Source organism: Phaethon aethereus (assembly GCF_964289735.1).
Source record: "Phaethon aethereus genome assembly, chromosome: 1".
NCBI lineage: Eukaryota > Metazoa > Chordata > Aves > Phaethontiformes > Phaethontidae > Phaethon > Phaethon aethereus.
Genome location: NC_138575.1, coordinates 31,026,166 through 31,047,117, shown reverse-complemented (window position 1 = coordinate 31,047,117; position 20,952 = coordinate 31,026,166). Strand labels below are relative to the sequence as shown.

General features: G+C 44.9%; 2 protein-coding genes across 4 annotated transcripts in view; one reads left to right on the top strand and one right to left on the bottom strand.

Moving 5' to 3' along the window:
• The window catches only part of DOCK4 (dedicator of cytokinesis 4), a gene marked incomplete at both ends in the record, with an annotated part of 263,581 nt that extends 250,196 nt beyond the window's left edge, over positions 1-13,385 (bottom strand). For both annotated transcript variants that reach the window (XM_082011612.1, XM_082011613.1), the window contains one exon: positions 13,349-13,385. In XM_082011612.1, the coding sequence (XP_081867738.1) occupies positions 13,349-13,385 (37 nt within the window). The remainder of the gene's footprint in view (positions 1-13,348) is intronic.
• A 395-nt stretch (positions 13,386-13,780) lies between these two features.
• ZNF277 (zinc finger protein 277) overlaps positions 13,781-20,952 on the top strand; it is a gene marked incomplete at both ends in the record, with an annotated part of 61,708 nt that continues 54,536 nt past the window's right edge. For both annotated transcript variants that reach the window (XM_082005280.1, XM_082005279.1), the window contains one exon: positions 13,781-13,823. In XM_082005280.1, the coding sequence (XP_081861406.1) occupies positions 13,781-13,823 (43 nt within the window). The remainder of the gene's footprint in view (positions 13,824-20,952) is intronic.

Genomic DNA, 20,952 nt, shown 5'->3' with positions numbered 1-20,952 from the left:
GATCTGAGCCATCCCAGTGATTATCAAACATACGATAGCTCTTTCTTTTCCCCTTCACTTTCCAGTTCATTGTGGTAGGGCTGAACAGCAGGGACACACAAATTCAAAACCCTGTGCAAAAACTAGTTGAAAACACGCTCAGCAACTGCAAGTGTCACAAGCAAGGCAACTGCCAACCTGAACAAAACTGGAAAAATATATACACGGCTTATGTATCATATTCCAGGTCCTATTCTCATATATTTCTGTACAGCAAGTACACCTACCACATCCTCCCAGGGAGTGTTTTAGGCAAAAAACCCAATTATTTGAACACAGTAAAAGTCAGTTCACAACTATTCTAATTAAAAAGAGGGGAAAGACACCCAAGAAAATGCCTCCAATATGATGAATATTATTTGTGTAATCCCCTAGCTTTACAGCTACTATATCAGAGAAGTTATAAAAATGGCATTCCACATTTAACAGACATTGAAAAGTCTAGTATCCCCATAGATGATGGGCAAAAGAAACAATTCCTCCTATCCTAAAGGTGCTTGTTACATGTCCAAAACTTACTTCAGTACAAAACAAACATGCATAATTAACAAAAGAATATTTTCTCTAAGCTTGAGTCCCAGTTTTTGGACCTAAAGAAATGACAGAAATCAAAGGAGCTGGGTAATGGGGAACAAGAGCCAAAAGAAGGGAACACAATTGTGGCAGCCCAGGATGCCCCAGGCACTCCACCAAGGGTTTCCAGGAGGGCTGTCACAGAGACATCCACAGCAAAGGAGAAAATGGGACAAGAGTAGTAGTGATAGTTGGAAGGAACAACTGCCAAGGCTTCTTCCTCAGAATTATCCCCAGAACTATCCTGACTGAAGAGGTAATGGCAATGCTTAAGAGCCATAATTTTATGAGAAGCAGCAGTTCTCATTAATCTGAGGGTATCAAGTTCTCATATCAAACGAATTATTAGATGCTATCATTATAAAATGTGTGTTTTGCTTATATCAGGCAGAATTGTTTCTTTCTTTCCCATATTACCATATTGAAGAGACTCAAAGTTTACCTGTTCTGGATGCAGCAGTGAGACACAGACCTCTCAAAAGGATGTTAGAAGTAGTACAGCTGTGACCATTTTACTTGACTATGTTACTTACAAATCGCTGAACTCCTGCTGTACATTTACCAGTTCTTGGTTCTATCATTGTTCTACCTTTTCACAAAAGTTTTGCTCCTTGGCAAAATTAGACAAATTTTACATCCACAGAACTGAAGTTGCACCTTTAGAGTTTTCAGTTTCTAATCTTGTGACAAACTATTTTAGCAACCTGCTCAGAGTTGACAGGATCAGTCCCAACTTAATGTCCAAAATATGTGCTTGGACAGTTCTGCCTGTTGCATGTGGAGGCAAAGTTTGTGAGGACAGGCAATTGCTCACTAAGCAGCCTCTAGAATAGAAAAGCACTTATTGCTATGCTAGACAAAATGCTCAAATTAAGACTGTATCTGGACAGCACTAGCAAGTGGAGTAACCTAAAATTTGTGGAAGAGTTTTTAACTAACAGCGGGTTCAGAAAACAGCACACTCATGAATCCAGACCAAACAGCTGGATGAGAAGACATACAATCAAACTACCTACTTCAGCTTATAATATGTTCCTGCCCCAGGAAAACAGCCATATACTCTTGACAGGCCAACTAAATTTCTCATCAGGTTGTAGCTTTCTCTTACACTTTATCCGGTGTGCCCACAGGTTTGTCCAAGCAAGGCAGCTTCCTTTGCACCAGGGCTCGCAGCTGTGCGGTGGCAAGCCGGTCGCCCCTCGCCAGCCAAGGAAACCAGTCCTTCAGAGCCGCACACCCAGCGGGCTCACCCGGCAGCCGGGTCCCATTCAAGGCAGAGAAGCCTCGCTGCTCAGCAGCACCAGTATAGCATGAGGAAGCACCGATACGCTGCGGCTGCAAGGCACTTCGAGCGAGACACACGAAAAGCACTGGGGGTCCTGCCATCTTTTGCACACCCAACTGCACCCTCCCTCGCCTCCCCCGTGCTGGCACACGTAGTTTGGCAGACAATCCGAGCCCAGCTAGAGGTGCTGATCCAGTAGAAATCTCTCCCTGCCAAAAAAAGTGATTAGTTTTCAGCCAGATCAGCTCTTCTCAACTGTTTATCACAGAAACCGATATAACGGAGCAAGGGGGAAGCACATGGCCAGAGCTGGGCGAGCACCAGAGCTGGCCTGGACATGGTCACACTGGTCCCCAGACAATCACGTTCTGCTTGCCAAAGCTTCCTCACACACACGTACTCCAGACAATATGCTATTCCGAGTTTCCTGAACTACTTTAACATATGGTACTGTAGCTGTACATATTCCTATCCTACACAAACCCCATATTTTTACATAAAACCTGCTATTTGTAGTCTGCATAGTGCTTTTGAGGTTTTGTATAAGGTGGGTAAAAGCATAAATAGCATTCTACAGAGGTCATTAAAAAGCCAGACTTATGACAGTTCTGAAAAAAATAAATCTACTTCATAGATTAACCAAAAGATTCTAACTTGCTAGTTTAAGTGTTGATTGGACTCTTTTATCAGCTAAATAAGTTTATTCTGGACCTCTGCTTCTCTAAAAGCAAGGACCTCCCCATCAGTTCAGTCCCCTTCTACTTGCTCATTATTTTGTTGAGGAACCCACGAAGAGAGGCAAAGGACACTGATAAAGACCAGAGATCTCTGCCAGCTGTACAACCACATTTATGCCTCAATTATGATGCTGTTAACTGGCTTCTCAAGACGAAAGCTAGAGGCAATATTTATCAATATAAAATCAAACAGATCTTTGTAAGAATCGTCACGAAAACCTATGTGATTTCTCTAACGTTACAGTTGCACTTTTTCTGCTTACTAGGTTACATTTGCCTGATTACATCAGGAAGAGGGAACCACATAATTTGTGCCTGTTCAATATGACAGCTAACCTCTGTACTTCATCTCAGCCATCTTTAAAACTGGTGTTATTTAATATACCTATTAAATACACACTTGCAGAGGCATTGCTATTCAAGCCCCAGCCTATTCAGTAGAATGGTGTCTTTGCAGAATTGAAACAAAGAAACACTTTCCTTTGCATGCAAATACATTAAAACCAAACAATTTTCAGTCTTAAAGGCTTCCCAGTGAATTTTCTGAATGCAAACAAGCATGACCACACTTAAGCTTGAAGATACAAAAGCAGTGGATGTGTTCTAAGGCTGAAAAACAGACAAGTAGCAGCAGCAAGACTGACACCACTCATCCTTCATGAAAAGCCTTGGCTTCCTGGAAGCAAGGGAATAAGTCTTAAATACTACTTCTTAAAGCACATTATAATTGCTCAGGTTGAGATAAAGCTATTATTTATATTTAAAAAATAAATTAAAAACCAAAACAATAGTGTTTTTCCAGAAGCGACAGTAGCTAAAAAAACAGCTCTGCAGGTGACCATGGATTAAGTGATTTCCATATTAGCCTGTGTCTGAAGTTGGAGAGCCCATTAGCTCAGATTCCTCTGAATATTTTTTACCATTTACACCTCCCAACACCATCTCCAAAGGTTAAATTCAAAAACCAACAGTTGCCTCACATGCAAGACCACACACTTTCCTAAAAAAACACGTATTATTCTGGTATTTTACCTATTTTTCAGCATCTTTCACTATGCTTTTTCAATTAATTGGTGGAAAGAAATTTTTCAAAGTCTTTGGATAATCAAATCATTACAGACAGCCTAACTGATATGCAGGAAAGATAACATGTTAAGTCTCGTATTCCAACTTGATTTCCAAAAAGAAAAACAGTTTAAGTTATTGAATTTAGCTTTCTAGTTATGTAAGCAACTGGAGAATCTGTAGCTTGAGGTGCATACTATTATCACGGGCATATATTCCCAAGACAAATGTAATGGCAAAATATGTGCAGGTAGGCATCTCCACCCTTACTTTACTTATTTAACCTGGCAAGCAATCGGAATAGGCCCATTTGTTCAACGCCGCTGAGCACTTATAACTACATTTGGCCCAATGAGAAGAGTTTTAGATTTTGGGTCATGTTAGTCCAAGTGGAAGAAAGGATATAATGAAGTAATATCATTTTGGCTTGAGTTGTAATTAGGTATTCAAGTTTCTTCTGATGTGGGTGTGTGGAGGGAGAGGAGTAAGTATAGCTACAGTAATGAACTCTGTACTGAACCGACACGTGCTCTCTCACACTGAAACAGAAGAACAGGGATCTTCTGTTTTCCACCTTAGGATTTCCTCTTTTTTTGTCCGAAGTTTTACAGACCAAAAAAGGAAGGAAGCTGGGGGCAGGGCGGGAAGGTAGAGGAATAGGGAAGAGACAGATAAGTGAAGAATGTTTAAGAAGTTTCCACTATTAACCATGAATAACACAGCAGCTCTGCCAGCTGCTGTCCACTAAATTGCTTCAAAAAATACGTGCTCAGATTTCTTCTTTCTTTATCATAGTAAGAGGGGAGACACTGTTAACACCAAAAGGAGCAATTCTAACTCCCAGGCAAAGGCAGACACTGCAAGTCAAGCTCCATATCCTCACGACACTAACAGACCTACTACAGATGTTAGGAAAGGAACCACACAGCCTGGGAAAGAGGCATATTCCTTCAATACTCAAAATTAGCCAACTTTGTTCTGTATAAAAACTACTACTATCACTTATAGAGAAAATTAGTATTTATAACATGTGACCCATCTTTATACTGCTTAGTTTCAGGGAGCGTACCTCACAGTTCTACCTATGGAATCGGAAATTATGCACCACTGATGACATTTAAGTTTACCAGTGCTGCTCCTCCCCCCTTACCACCCAAAATAAGACAGTACATTTAAAAATCAAATAGCCATCTTTATACAGGCTTTTCCTCAGAAAAATAATGTTACTCGTAAAACACTGAATACTGTCTCCAAAAGGAAGAACGCTACTTCATACAAGTACAACTATTTCATACTTACATAGTCTACAACGTATCTACAGCTTGATTAAGGATCAAGCTGTTACCCATTGCTCTTTGTAGAACACAGTAATGAAATAATACAATTTTTGCTGCTAAGTCACATTTAACTTATTTAACAAAACAAAACACCACAAGTACTGGTTCCCCCCCACCTCCAACATCTCGTACATGTTTAGCTCACTACACTGCTCTGGAGGAGTTAAAATAAGGCTTCATGGAGTAATGATTTGCTTTCTGCACTGCAACCTGTGATTTTTAAAGTTTAAAAAAATTAAACACTATCCTATGTGGTCAATGATTTATGACGGTAAAAGAGAATGCTTTGTTTTAAAAGTAACTGAACAGAATTCAGTAGCTTCCATTACAGAACAGCCCCTATTGTGCAGCTGGTGCTCACCTCTTGCCCACAGCATACGCAGATCCCCATACACTCAATGCAAATTATTCATGAAAATGTGTCAGTGCACACCTTTATAGTTAAGAACTCATTTTGTATTTCTAAATAAAACTCAGGAATCATAAGTTCAATGCAAACAACAAAAGTCTAATCAAGAAATCCCAAGCAATGGATTTGAAAGGGCACTCCTTTTCTTCTCTGCTGCAAGGAACTCAACAAGCTCATTTAGCTACTGATTGCTTAAGACCAGCCTCTGCCTGCTTCCAGAGCCCAGAAAGGACACACACACACACACCTGAAATCCAGTAACATGGAAAGCAAAACTGAAATAAGTAAGTTATTCCTCAAACACCTTATTGTGAGTTCTGCTAACTAACAACCCCATTTTGGGGCTTATTACCTCATCTACTGTTTGTGTTTTTCCACACACACAAACTATCAAGAAAACAAAACTCAATGTACTAGAGCTGAGTAAACAGACTTTACCCACTTTCAGTTGTAATAATTTCAGCTGTTACTATTAACAAAGTAGATAAATAATTGCATGTGAATCTGAAAAAAATAGAGTTCCTTAACTGGAGAAGGATGAAAGTTGCAATCAGTATCAGCAGGGTTTTTTTCCTTTACATTAGCTCTCCTTCAAGAGCACACAAGAAGCACGTTTTTTTGCCTTATCCCATAAGGCTGTGTTGTTTTTCTTAATCCTGCAAAACCGATTTGATTTTATCCTATTTTCTTACTCAAACCAACAAAAACCAGCAAGAACAATGCATTACAAATTGCAAAATCCAAGCTTCTTTCTTTGTCCCTGTAGCAGAGGTGACTTTCAGCACTGTTTGCAGCTCTCCTACCCATCCTTGAACATCTGGAAGTTAGATCAGCATTATTTTCAACAAAATGTTTCAGATGGCCAAGAATGCAAACTTGACAAGTTATCATATCATCTTGAAGCTATAGAACTGGGAACATGCATTCCAAGTAACTTGAAATATGCATTATGAAGAGAAACACAAAACAGCTATCACCTCAGTCTCTTGTCATTGTAAAGATCTGAAAAAGACATTTCTTTAAACATACAAAGGCAAACTAATGGCAAATCATTGTGGCATCCAGGTGTCTTTAGCTGTTCATCATGCATTGCTTCTCTTAACAAGCTCTGCTTCTGTTAGAAAGTACAGTTTCTAAATTGCATCTTCCACAAAGCTGCCAGACAAGGTGCTTCCTACAGGCTTACATGAGAAAGGAAATTTGGGAGCCAGCGTGGCTGACAAACAGGAGAAATAGTATGGAAAAGAGATGCCGTTCACTAAGGACACATAAGCAGAAATAATCAGCTGACAAATACAGGACAGGAGAATGACTGTCTAGACAACAGTATTCCCGGAAAGGATCTGAAGGATTGATTAGCGGTTCCCGACTAAACATGAGTCAATGCAATGCTATTGCAAAAGGAACAAACATCACACCAGGAATGACAAGCAGAAGCATTGCCTAAAGCACACGGCAAAAGATTCTACTGCTTTACCTGATAAAGCTTTCCTGTCCAGTTTTGGACATAGATCAATTGGTCAGAGATAAGAACATCATCTACAAGGAAAGGATGAAATAACTGGGGCTATTTCATATAAGGAAAAGGAGACAGTCTTGACAGGTCTTCATATACACATAATGATACATGCAAGAGGAAAACTATCCCAGTGCTAAAGACTTTCTAGTAGTAAGATTGCTAAGTGCTGACTACAGAAGTTGCAGATGCTCAATTATCAGCATTTTAAAGACCATGCTGGCAAACATCCTTCAGAAGCAACAGAGAGTTGACCTGGCCTTCAGAAAGTACAGATTAAATCTCTCAAAATTCTTTCTAAACAGATTTTCCCCATGTTTGTATTGATCATCTCCAAAACAAAAAATCAATCCTTTGTATTACATAACATTAGAGAAATTTATGACAAATTAAATGCATGTGACAAACAAAAAGAGACATCTCCCTCCAAGTTAGTCTCCTGACTTCCAAATCACTGGGAAGGGGACAGTGGTCACCTCGAAGGCATTCTGCCCAGCTCCTCACAAAAAGACAAATAGCAAGAAAATTAGGAAAAGCAAAACAAAAGGTTACTCAATGATGTACGGTTACATGCAAAAAAAACCCACAGTAACAAAATAAATTCCAGACTGAAAATGAAGCAAAACCTTCGCATTTCCACCCTTCTGTGCAGAACCACAAAGACAGGCTTGAAAGGTCTTTCAGAGGTTACCTAATTTGTTCCCCTGCACCTTCACAGTATCAACCACAAATCCAGTCGCAAAAAAACACCAAAAAACAACCCCTGCACACACTCAAAGTTGCTCAAAACTAAAGAAATGAAGCAACACATCTCCCAGGGGTGAGAAATCTCCGCTCAAAGTGCCTTGTCCAAGTTGCTGAACACATTCAAGTGTCACAAATGATCCAAGCAGCCAAAATGCTCTCCTCAGTTTTCCCTGATCCCAAGGCTCAAATTATGGTGAGCTTTATAGACCAAAACATACACACAGTGAATTACACTCAGAAATTAAATCGAAACTATGGAATGTGGTAGATAACATGCTCACCTTGAACCAGGCTGTAAACACAAAACCCGATTTTATTCTGAAGTTTCATTTCTGGGCTGCAGGTTAGGGAAGCAGAGATGTGTCAAAGGCAGACACTCTTGCAGCAGTGCAAAAAGTTGCTGACATCTGGGTGGTAGCAGTAAAATAACCAGTTACAGCTTCCTTGACAGAGAAGTTAGTGACACCATCATGTGCTACCTGAGCCCCCAGAAGCAATCACAGATTACATTAGCCTATGCTAGGTAACAAAAAAAGCATTCTCACTTTCAGCAGGGAGATCACATTCTCACCTTTACTCATTATGTTACTTAATTTACCATTGTTCCATCATCTTTTGGTTAAATCTGACCCAGCCAGTAGCCACACAAGTCCAACACTGAGAATGGTGCCAAAAAACCCTCAATACAGTGGAAGAGGAAGAAAAACACAGCATCGTCAGTATACAGTTAACCATGAAATAAAAATAACATCAGCCTTCAAAAATCTTCCCCAGTAGCTCCAGATATATAGTGAATAGGAAAGATGAGGTCTCTGAAGGGCACTATATAAGAAGTGTTAATGAACCAACCAGCTCTGGGATGTCATTAGGAGATGACAGACATTCAAAACATTACATCCATGCTAAAGACTCTAGATTTTGAGGCAGCTGTTAAAAAATCCATTTAAAAATCTTGATTTAGTCTTATTTTAAGGCAATCTCACCACTTCATCAACACTGGTTTAAGGCTACTCTTATGACCAAATTGACTTAAAAATCTCAACCTTCATACTCTGCTCTCCAGCAGAACACAGTGACTTTTTTATTTTTGTCCAAAAGCTGTGAGTTGAGATCATTCCGTTTTTGAAAGGTACTAAAAGTTACTGCTTATACAAGAAGGCCAGGAAAATATAATCTTTATCTGATTGACACCCTAAATGGATGTAAATGCCTCCATGAAAATGTGTCATGTCAAAAATCTTCCTATAGCAAAGGCCCACACATTTCCCATCTCAGATAGCTAGAACTCAGGGAGTATTTCATAAAGTGAGAATAGGCTCCCATTGCCCCAGTGAAGGGAGCATTGGTGTCCTTCCAACTTCACCCTCAGTGCCCCATGGTATCTCACCTTCACCTGCTTGCAGGTGACCAGCCCCACAAACAGTCAGAAGCTGTAACAAGAAAACACAGGATCATCCTCCAACTGTTCATTAGCTAAATGGCACTCATGAGCCCCAAAGTGCATTATGTTTTGCCCTGCTTCACCCCTAAACAGTTTTAGGGCAGCTTGACAGAACTTTTGGATATAGGTTATTACTAGCGGTCATATTAGTGGAAAGCAAACACACAAACTGAATTCCACATAGAAATGTGAGGCAAGATCAACAGGAGAATGGAGGAAATAAGGCTGAAGGCTTCATTTGTACTATTTGGGGATGGATGAAGAGAAGCTGATGAAGTGTTTGTGTTTAATAAAACACATTATAGTAGAAGTCTAGCACAGTTATTGACAGATACAACCTGACATTAACCACATAATAGTCTTTGTCTTTTTGTTGTTAAGCTAAACAAACCAAGCTCATTTACAGTAAAGTTAGCTTGCAATCAAAAAAGTGATTGCAGCATGAAGATAAAGAGGTCTTCAGCTATCTTTCAAGAGGATTGCTAGCAAGACTGGTCTGGCTGCAACTGAAGAACAGGGCACAAGCCCATTGATTTGACTTTTGTGTATGTGCTAGTCAATACTGCTCCTGTGATCAACTAATACACCCTTGTCTTTTTCCTCCTATAAGCCTCAGCTTACAGCACAAAGTAATTTGATCCTTCCATTTGTCCTTCTGTAAGATAGGAGATGGCCACACTTCATACCCCTTGGGAAGGCAGATTTATGGCTTGACCACACTAAAAATACCAAGCACTATTTAAACTTGTCTGAGTTAAATTGGTGTATTTTGCTGTACAAAATTACTTCAGGATCTGGAATGCCATTCTGCTTATAAATTAGATTATGCATTCAGCAACTGTTTTTAATTATTTTCCTTAATTAACCTTTCCATCCTAATCCAAAAAAATGCCATTCTGAGAAATACTGAGAAGCTTTGTGCTCAGTAGAAAGGTGAATCGCCTACGTTCTGGAAAGCGTAACTGCATCCGTACAGATTCAGGTAAATCTGCAAATCTAGTGAGACAGAAAGAAAAACTGATCCTCTATATTCAGGCTATCTAACAGAACTTGTAACTTTACTCCAAAGACTAGCTGCAGGATAATTACATAGTCCTGCAATTTATTTATTACAGCTAAAAGTTTCCCGTTTGCACCAACCAGTAAGAGTCACCTTTGAAAGCTACACTTAGCAGTTTGCTGCCTGCAGAGCATCCACAGCTATGCAGTCTTAAATGATTCATTTTAACAAAGGGTTTGGTTATTGTTCTCAACAATGTTGTTCTGTGAGATTCTAAATTCACATAGAACAGCACATAGAATTTATGTAAGCTAACTCCATTTGACATCTACCAGATTTAGGTACTATTAATGGGGGGAAAAAAAAAATCTTACCTCTCCTACCTTTACATGGGCATATTTTGTGCTAAATACTCCACATAACTGACCACTGCATCTTTTGTGTGATGCCATCACTAGTTTGACACAACAGCTGAAGGTGTGATTCAAAACATGGAATTTCAAAGTGAAATACAGAAGTTTAACCTTCTGTTCTGAAAATAAAGATATCAAAACCCAGACAGTGCAAACTTTCTCAGGACCAGAAATATTCCAATGCTTACTCCACCTTTAGCATCCTGAGGGATAATGCATAACTGACAAAATCTATAGCTGTAGAAATCAAGTGTCACATAAGTGTAATGATGCGCTTCATTATGGCAGTATGTCTGCCTACTAGTAAGTGAACTCAGAGCAAAGCAACCTGCTCAGTAAAAATCAATTACATATCAGTGGCTATCAGGAAGAAGTTTAAAAATTCAAAGAGAAGACTGTTACTTGTATTAACTACCCTTCAAAGTGGGAATCAGTCAGGCTGTGCAAGTAAGCAACAGCCACCTGGTTACCAGCAACCCTTCAGTGCAACCAGGTGGCTGTTGCCTGGTTATTCATCCATTTTGGCACATCACAGTAGAAATGTGCAGCACACAGCATGTGCTGCAAAATTCGGATTGAAAATGCAGATGAGGTCTGATGCTGATGCAAGCCTTGAGCTCTTTATACAAAGGATACATATGCTTGGTACAACTAATCAGGATTCTCAAAAGGGTTTTATAATGCACTCATTTTACCAGGGCAGATATATACATCAATATATTAAAAAAAACTGTTTGGAAACAATAATCTCATCACTAAAAGAAAATAATATATAAGCAGGTGTGTGGTGCAATAATGCAAGTTTGATCTATGAAATTCACTTTACATGAAGCTTAAAAGAATTATACAGCAAGATACAACTCTTTCTCCTGCCTCCCCTACCACTGCTATACAGCACAAAAGCTTATACAATAACTGGGTGCGAAGGTTTACAGACAGCACCCATCATGCAGCCAAGCAAGCACATAGCATAAAACACAGTCCAAGAGAAAAATTAAATTACTTTAGGTTAGCATTTCAACACTTCGCAATGGTCATATGAACTACGATATCACCCCCATCCTAGGGGTACAGAGGACCCAAATTGAACAGTGGCTTTTTGTTCCTATCTTGAATAGCCTTTGGAAGGCAAATCACAGAAAACCATGGAATGAATTTAAATAAGAATAAGCATCTTTTTGTGACTATATTATATCTACACAAATAAAGAGAATCTTTGTAGTGAAGTACGTTTTGTGGTTGATCCAAAGGAAGCCCACTATTGAGAAATTGCTGCTGTATCTCCTCAGCAGGCATAAGATTTCAGTGGCACCAGCGAAGTGGGTAAGAGGTGGACAGTGATCCATGTGTAAGTACCTGAAAAGGTTTACTACACGTAAAAAAATCTTATTTAAGGGATATCACTTAATTGTTTAGCAACCAGGGGTTAGCTATTCAAATACGGGGAACAGCGCTTGTTTTGCTTTTGCTTTACTGAAAACAGCTGCTTGTTTTCAGTATTAGAAGACATGCTCCATAGTGATATTTTAGCTCATAAATCAAGGGAAAAAAAAAATCCTTGAGTTGTGAAAGAGCATACTGTGCTCAAAAATAAAAATGCAAAAACCCAACAAACAGACCGAGAGGAGGGCTGCAGCTTGAAATACTTGACTGCTAATATCCAGCATGCCATTCCAGGGAGTCCCAGAGCGGTTTTTAAGCCTCTGCCCACCCTCGTAAAGAAAGGCGGGTGGCAGGACTAATCGATATCTTGCAACCCAGCTGTGACCTGGCAAATAAAGAAGTCAAGAAAATAAATCCCATCGATGATCTCTGTAATTTAACGTTCGGAGGACGGCAACATCTGGGACCAACTCCAAATGGGATGGAGCGGCACCGCACGGGGCTGCCTCCCGCGCTAATCGCTCGCCAGAGCGCGTGCACGCACACACACACACGCACACACAACACAAAGGAGGGCTCCGCGCTCCTCCTGCTTTTTCGGTTAATATACACAACCCCGCGTTCAAACGCGACGTAAACAGACGGAAAGCCGCTTCCTACGCTAGTAGCTCCGTGTAACAGTTCAGCTGCGTCTGTGGCGGAGGGGGCCATTGTCCGGGACGAGCCACCAGAGCTCAGCGGGTGTTGGCGGTGTTAATACGTTGGTGTCAAAAAAACAGATAAATAATAAAAATCACAGTGAGCCTCCCTGATGACTTCGTAACTCAAGTCAAGCGGCTGCAGAGCCCTGCACCGGGCAGAGCTGAATAAATAGGCAAAGAAGCGCGACTCCCACAAGCGACACTTTGTCTGGTTTCCACTAAAGCAGCGACAAAACCCCGACGCGCGAACAATGCCCGCGGCCCCGCTCCTCCCCGGGCCGCCGCCACCCCTGGAGACCCTCTCTCCGCCGGGCCGCCGCTGCCAGCGGTATTTTTTAAGGTTGCTTTGTTCCCCGTGAAGCGCCAGCGCTTCCACCCAGCGCCGGCGGGGAGAAGCCGAGCGCCCGCCGCGGAGGCGGGAACCGGCCCCAGCCCCGGGCAGAGGGGGGGCCGCCAGAGCCGCGGCTCGGGCACCGGCCGCCCTTTGTGGCTCCCCCCGGGGAAGGGACCTCCGACCCACACCGCGCAGAGAGAACGACGCCGCCGGTCCCACAGGCGGGGCGCTGCCTCTGCTCCCACGGGAGACGGCAGCAGCCCACGCCGGTCCCCGCGGGGCGAGCCCGCTCCGCCGCGGGATGCGCTCCCCGCCGGCAGCACCGCTCCTCGCCCCCCGCGCTGCCCCGCTCGCTCCCGCTCACTCACCCACGCCGTACTTCTCGTGCTCCGTGGGTATCCACATGCTCGCGGCGTGCGTGCGCCCGCCCCGACCCCGCCGGCCGGCAGCTCCTCCGCTGCCAGCGGCGGTGCCCAGCGAGCACGGCCGCTGCCCGGCTGCTCCCGCCGCGCCTCAGCCGCGGCTGCCCGGCCCCGGCAGCGAAGGCATTGTTCTGCCGGGCTGGCGGGCGGACTGCGGGACTAACTGAAGCGCGCTTGCCGCCGGCCCCTTATATGCCCCGTCCCGCCGCACGCCGCGGAACGCAGTGCCTCGGCGCGGCCGCGCCCCGCCTCACCCGCGGCCGGGAGAGAGACTACGAGCCCCGGCCGGCCCCGCGCTCCCCGCCGGGGCGGGGCGGGGCGGAGCGCGGCTCCCGGGGCCGCCTCACGCCGGGGCGGGAGGAGAGGCGCGGCGGCGGCATGGCGGCGTCCCGCGGGGCCGGCGGGCAGCCCGCGCGGGGAGGTGGGTGCGCTGCGGGGGAGGCGCGGGGGGACGCCCTCCCACACTCCCTTCCTCCCGGCGGTGGGACGGGGCCGCGGGACACCGGGGGTGAGGAGCGGGGGACACGCGTGGGACATCCGGGAGCCGTCAGGGCTCGGCGCGGTGGGGGCCCCGCCGGTCGCCCATCGGAGCGGGCTTCCTCGGAGAGCCCCGAGCATCCCCGTCCCCGCCTGCCGGTGGGTACAAGGGGCGAAAGCCCCTTTAGTCCCGCTGGTGCCGTTCCTCTTAGCAAAGCCCCGAGTTCGGTGCATGAAGCTGAGGGGACCGGGGGAGGTTTCAGGAGCGAGTTGTGCCGGAGAGGTGGGACACCGAGCTGCTGTTCTGGGTGGCTTTGCGACTTCTCACGTAAATCCGTTTCTCAGCACATACATGCGCAGAGATAAAGAAAAGCAGCTGGTGTACAGCAAGGAGCACAAATGGGCTGTCGGGGGTGACAGCCAGGGATAAGTCAGTCACCATAAGCAGCAAAAACATGTCACCATCCGTGTTGAGAGGCCTGTGTGCCTGTGGCCTTCCAGAAGCTGCTTAGCTAGAGCTCACTGTGGGTAAACTGCAAGAAATCCTCAGGCTGAAGTGGTCCTTGGTGGAGAAACCCGGGTAATGTGAGGCGGGAGCAAGAGCTTGAGGTACATCTTCTGGTCCTGGAACAGACAGAAAAAAGGAGGGAAACTCCAGTGCTACGATGCTGCTCTGCAGGCCTCAGCAGGTATGGGCCGTCTCTAAGATGAGTATGTCTGGTTTTTAAAAAATGTTCTCCAAACAAATCATTACTCTGGAAACTAGAAATTTTAGGGGATGATTCAGTTTGAGCTGAACAAAAAAAATGGGTCTAATGTTTTCACATTTAAGAGAGTAAAGTGGCTCAATTCAGTTCAGGTTGGCTTTTAGCTTCTATTGTCAAGTTATGTTGAATTTTTAAGTCGATGATAGTGTGAAGGACACAACATAAGGAAAAGTCATGCGCAAGCAAGTAGTTTCAAACCTAGACTTAGAACACACTTATTCTGTGTTTATCCTTCTAATTGTCAAACTTTGCTAGTGAGTGATCTTTTAAATGACCTTTGTGTTGTTTCTCTGGTGTGTACTCTGCTTCTGTTCATAAAAGTAATACCACTTTATTTATGCTAGTACTTAAAGCAGTACTTGTACTTTATTTATGTGTTGCAGTGTGTTGGCTTAGGCTTCTCCTACAAGAAAAGCCAGACCCTTCTAGAGCACTTGCACACTAGTGTAATTGCAACCAGAGGCTGTTTTAACTGTTGAAAAGGATGGTCACCTTTGTCTTTGCAAGTCTTCTGTGTGAAACTCTATATAGGTCTGTGGAGTGCTACAGGTGATGAGGTTATCCTGAGGTTTTTCCAGGTAACTCTTGCAAAGACATTGGCACCAGTATGAAAAACAGTTTGTTCCATTGGAATTCAGAGACTTACGCTGTTTTCCTATTAGTAAGATCAAACACTTACTGAAAGGATTAGTGAACTTTCGGTGTCTTTGCTCCCAAACTTGCTTTGCATCTGCTGGCAGCTCCTTTGAAGTCTGTTAAGTGATGCAATGTGTATAAGTCACTATTAAATATCAAAATAATAGGTGCCAGGCTAAATTAACTTCCACCCCAGCCTATAGACTTCCACATACATCCAAGCTATCCCTGTCTCCATAAGAGAGGGCTGCCAACACTCTGGCTGGGAGTCACGAAATTCTGCCACAGCCTTTTAACTGCTGTCCGTCATGTTAACCATGACTGACTTTAGCATGTTTGTAGTAGGCTCAGAGCCCGTCCTTCTGCTTCCCTTGAGCAAAGACAAGACTATGCAATGGCTGAAACAACCTTTTCAAAATCATTCATTTAGAGCCCAGTCATTTAGGGTAAACAGATCTTATACTATAAATCACGTTGTCTGTGGGTAAAGAAAATACCTCACCCTAAAATTTGTCATTTCCCTGTCTCTGAGCAAAATCCTTCTTATTTCAGAGGTTTCATTTTTACAAGGCTATTTGCTTTAGCAACATCATGTACTTGCATGTGCACCTGAGAAGGTGTGTCACTCTCTGGAGACAGTATATAGGAAAATTAAATACAATACTTTTCCCTCTGTTGCTGTTTCTTGCTGTTTCGGACAGTCACAAGCGGTGTTCCCCAGGGCTCAGTAGTGGGGCCGGTCTTGTTCAATATCTTTATCCATGATCTGGATGAGGGGATCAAGTGCTCCCTCAGTAAGTTTGCAGATGATACCAAGCAGGGTGGGAGTGTTGATCTGCTGGAGGGTAGGAGGGCTCTGCAGAGGGATCTGGACAGGCTGGATCGATGGGCTGAGGTCAACTTTATGAGGTTTAATAAGGCCAAGTGCCGGGTCCTGCACTTTGGCCACAAGAACCCCATGCAACGCTACAGGCTTGGGGAGGAGTGACTGGAGAAAAGGACCTGGGGGTGCTGGTTGACAGCACAGTGCAACAACACTAGCGGTGTGCTCAGGTGGCCAAGAAGGCCAACAGCGTCCTGGCCTGTGTCAGAAATAGTGTGGCCAGCAGGAGGAGGGAAGTGTGGTGCGGCCGCACCTTCGAATGCTGTGTTCAGGTTTGCGCCCCTCACTACAGGAAACAAATTGAGGTGCTGGAGCATGTCCAGAGAAGAGCAGTGAAGTTGGTGAGAGGTTTGGAGCACAAGTCTTATGAGGAGCAGCTGAGGGAACTGGTGTTGTTTGATCTGGAGAAGGGGAGGCTGAGGGGAGACCTTATCAGTCTCTACAACTGCCTGAAAATAGACTGTAGTGAGGTCGGTGTTGGTCTCTTCTCCCAAGTAGCTAGTGATAGGACAAGAGGAAATGGCCTCAAGTTGCGCCAGGGGAGGTTTAGATTGGATATTAGGAAAAATTTCTTCACTGAGAGGGTGGTCAGGCATTGGAACAGGCTGCCCATGGAGGTGGTGGAGTCACCATCTCTGTAAGTGTTCAAAAAATGTGTGGACATGGCACTTTGGGACATGGTTTAGTGGACATGGTGGTGTTGGGTTAACAGTTGGACTTGATGATCTTAAAGGTCCTTTCCAACCTTAATGTTCTGTGATTCTGTGATTCCTATTTACAAGGAAGCCTGTGTTTGTATATTCTAATCCAGGACTGTGTTTCTTTCTGGTTAGTTCCCTCCAGCAACCTTCAGGAGTGGCTTGTAATAAACATGTCACTGTCCATAGTACAATTTGTTCATTCTACATTAATTATGCTACATATCAATGTTTCTTACAGTATCTGTCAATGCATTTTAAAATGAAGTTTCTTCTGGAAGTGTGTCTTTCATAGCTGCATCGGCAGTCTGACAGTTACAGCTTCCTGCTCGGGGTCTTCATGTGCTCAAATGCTTTTTAATACCATGCTGCTGGAGTGTACCATGCCAGAGTACAGCATGTTATTCCTTCCACATCTCTCTCTTATGTCCCCTTTTTAAGGGAATTCAGTTTACTGTGGAAAACTAAAGTTGGTCTGGCCTTGCACAAGGCTACCTTTTTTCATTGCTACCTAGAGGATACTTCAGTGAAAGTGGTTTTGTTCCTGATACTTTAAGCATCCCTTCTTTAGCTCAACTTTGAGTTCCCTCTGTTAAGGATGCTATGAGCGCTGCTCAACCCAGTGGACTCTGGGATCCAGGGGTTCCTCTTTCCTGGCCACTGAAAGCCAGCCCCATGTACTCTCAGACCTGAGAGGTTTCTGCGTCCGGGTTGATGGATGCAGCTGCTGCTGTTGGTGCCTGCAGGTCTGGCCAGTAGCAAGGCTGAGTGTGCATTCAGGAGAGGCAGGCACAAATACAAAACTCAAATAGTTGGTCACACAGGCACCCACAGAGCAATGCCTTTATCATACCCTCATAAACCCCAACAGCACTCGCATAAGCAAGAATAGGGATAGTCCAGTCTTGTTCCTTCCTTCTGGTTGATCAGGATTGACATTCACTTGGGAAAACACAATTCCTCTTTAGTTTTGCAAGCACCCCCGTGTTTGCAGGCTGCTTGAGTATCGATGTGGGCTCTAAGTCTGTTTAATATTCCTGGACTTTGGGCCCCTTACCCAGCCCTTGGGTCAGACACCGAGTCTTTCCAGATGAGGGTCTCTTCCTGCTCACTGACTGCTCCAGCTTGATGATCACTACCTGAAGCATAGCCAAATCTGGTATTTCTGATGCTCTTACCAGGGCCATCTCAGCCTCACACAGTATCACTGATACAGTTAGCTCAGCCCTCTGTGCCTTGCAAGATTTCACTCCCCAAAACGTCCCAACACCACCCCCCCTAAACCTTTGTGAAGCCCAACCGCCTCTCACATAACCCCCCTCTTGACTACCTGAAAGCAAGCCCTTCCTCACCGTGCTCTCAGCAACTTTTTCCGGCTTCTCACTGTGTTATTTACATTCAGCCATTTCTTGTTACCTGCCCAGTAGTTTCTCATGTTAGCTAAACCTCAGGCCAGGGCCCAGTCATCAGCCTGCATATCTTAGCACCTTCTCTGCCCTGTTTTCAGTTTCCACTGCCAGAAGTTGGGCTTGCTGTCTCATTGCCACACCCTCAGGGTATCCCCTCTGCTGCTCTGGCCTCCACCAGCCTGAAGTTTTGGTGGGTGTTTTAGCTTCCAGTTAGTTTTCTTCATAAACGTCATGATTCTACCCATCTGCTTACGTATTAGCAAAAAAGGGCTTGATCCAGCTTGTCTCTTTACTTCTGAGAGGCAGGTTCTGCTTGATCTCCTTCTACGGCCAGATGACCCGCCTAGTGGATGAGGGAAAAGCTGTGGATGTTGTCTACCTGGACTTTAGTAAAGCCTTTCACACTGTTTCCCACAGCATTCTCCTGGAGAAACAGGCAGCTCAAGGCTTGGACAGGTGTACTCTTTGCTGGGTAAAACTGGATGGCCGAGCTCAGAGTTGTGGTGAATGATGTTAAACCCAGTTGGTGGCCGGTCACAAGCGGTGTTGCCCAGGGGTCAACAGTGGGACCAGTTCTCTTTAATATCTTTATTGATGATCTGGATGAGGGGATCGAGTGCTCCCTCAGTGAGTTTACAGATGACACCAGGTTGGGTGGGAGTGTTGATCTGCTGGAGGGCAAGAGGGCTTTGCAGAGGGATCTGGACGGGCTGGATCGATGGGCCGAGGTCAACTGTATGAGATTCAACAAGGCCAAGTGCCGAGTCCTGCACTTCGGTCACAACAACCCCATGCAATGCTACTTGGGGAAGAGCGGTTGGAAAGCTGCCTGGCAGAAAAGGACCTGGGGGTGCTGGTTGACAGCCGGCTGAATATGAGCCATCCGTGTGCCCAGGTGGCCAAGAAGGCCAACAGCGTCCTGACCTGTATCAGAAATAGTGTGGCCAGGAGGAGTAGGGAAGTGATTGTACGCTTGTACTCGGCACTGGTGAGGACACACCTTGAATACTGTGTTCAGTTTTGGGCTCCTCACTACAAGAAGGACATCGAGGTGCTGGAGCATGTCCAGAGAAGAACAATGAAGCTGGTGAGGGGTCTGGAGAACAAGTCTTATGAGGAGCAGTGGAGGGAACCGGGGTTCTTTAGCTTGGATTAAAGGAAGCTGAGCAGAGACCTTATCGCTCTCAACAGCTACCTGAAAGGTGAGCGTTGGTCTCTTCTCCCAAGTAACTAGTGATAGAACGAGAGGAAGTGGCCTCGAGTTGCGCCAGGGGAGGTTTAGATTGGATAGTAGGAAAAGTTTCCTCACCGAAAGGGTTGTCAAGCACTGGAACAGGCTGCCCAGGGATGTGGTGGAGTCACATGTCCATGTCTTTAAAAGACATTAAGACGTGGCGCTTAGGGACATGGTTTAAGTGGTGGATTTGGCAGTGCTAGGTTTATGGTTGGACTCGGTGATCTTAAAGGTCTTTTCCAACGTAAATGATTCTGTGATTCTGCACCAACCACTTTTGTCCTTCATGGCTCTCCAGCCTTTCACACTGTCCTCTCATCTGATTTGAGCCTGCTTTTCATTTCTCACTCGTTGCCTCTGTCCTCAGCTTTCGTCTGCCTATAGAAGGCCCCTCTGATTCTCTGATGACAGTTCCCCAGCCTATCACTCTCCAGCATTAATTTGATCCCTCCTGCTCCTGCTGTCTCCCACACCCAGCTCGGTTACTCCTTCAGTCCTGCCCCTTTCCCTTCTGAACTGCCAGCTTGCCCTGCCCACAGCTCTTCCTTTGGTCCCACCACTCCTGTCCTGTCGCCATGCATCTCGCCAGCTGTTGTCCACAAACTGCTTCTGGATCCTGTTTTCACCTCTGCTGATCCATTCTTTTTTTTTTTTAATGCATATTCCTGTGTATCATCCCTTCTCACTTTACCACTCCTGGCTCTCCATAAGTGTGATCTCTCATCATAGTTCCTGCACCCTCTTCCCTAGCATTGAACTTTATTAGGCCCAATGGAGTCACCAGATTGTAAGGCAAAGCATGTCAAAGAACCACTGCCACGTGAGGTACCCAGCTCTCCGCAGTGTTGTAAACTCTGCCCTTAAGCAGGAGCAACTTAGAAATCAGAAAGATGAAGTTTCTCTGTAGCTCTCCTGCCTACTGAGCTTGGCAGATAAAAGTCCACCCAAAAACTTTCCAGGACTAGGCGAAGCAAGGGACTTCTTGGCTCGACAGGTGGGATTTGGCCTCCATGTTGCTGCTTCACTTTTCACTGCTTTGGAAGCTGGGAAGTGGGGAGGGGAGTGGATGGGTGTTCCCCTTTTTGCAGTCGTAAGTTAAGTCCCCAGGTTATCGGTAACTTCTGACAATAGCATTTTAGTCACATTTAGCTTCCTTCACATTTGCTACTCCAAGCTATGTTAGAGGGTTCGGTGCTGCAGGGTGCCTTAGGGGAAGCCCACGCATGCATCAGGGTGGCCCTGCTGAAGGAGCAATTAAAGGGATTCCCTGGCAGTGGCACCTGGCCACTCTTCCAGAAAGGGAAGGTGCTTCTCTCACTCCCTTTCTAATCCCCTTTCCCTGGGAAAGCCAGGCAAGGAGGGAAACGGAAAGCCAGGCTGTGCTCTGCCCTAAAGCCCGTTCTCAAGGTGTGGAGAGTTGAGGAGGGTGGTACTTCTGAGTCCCCT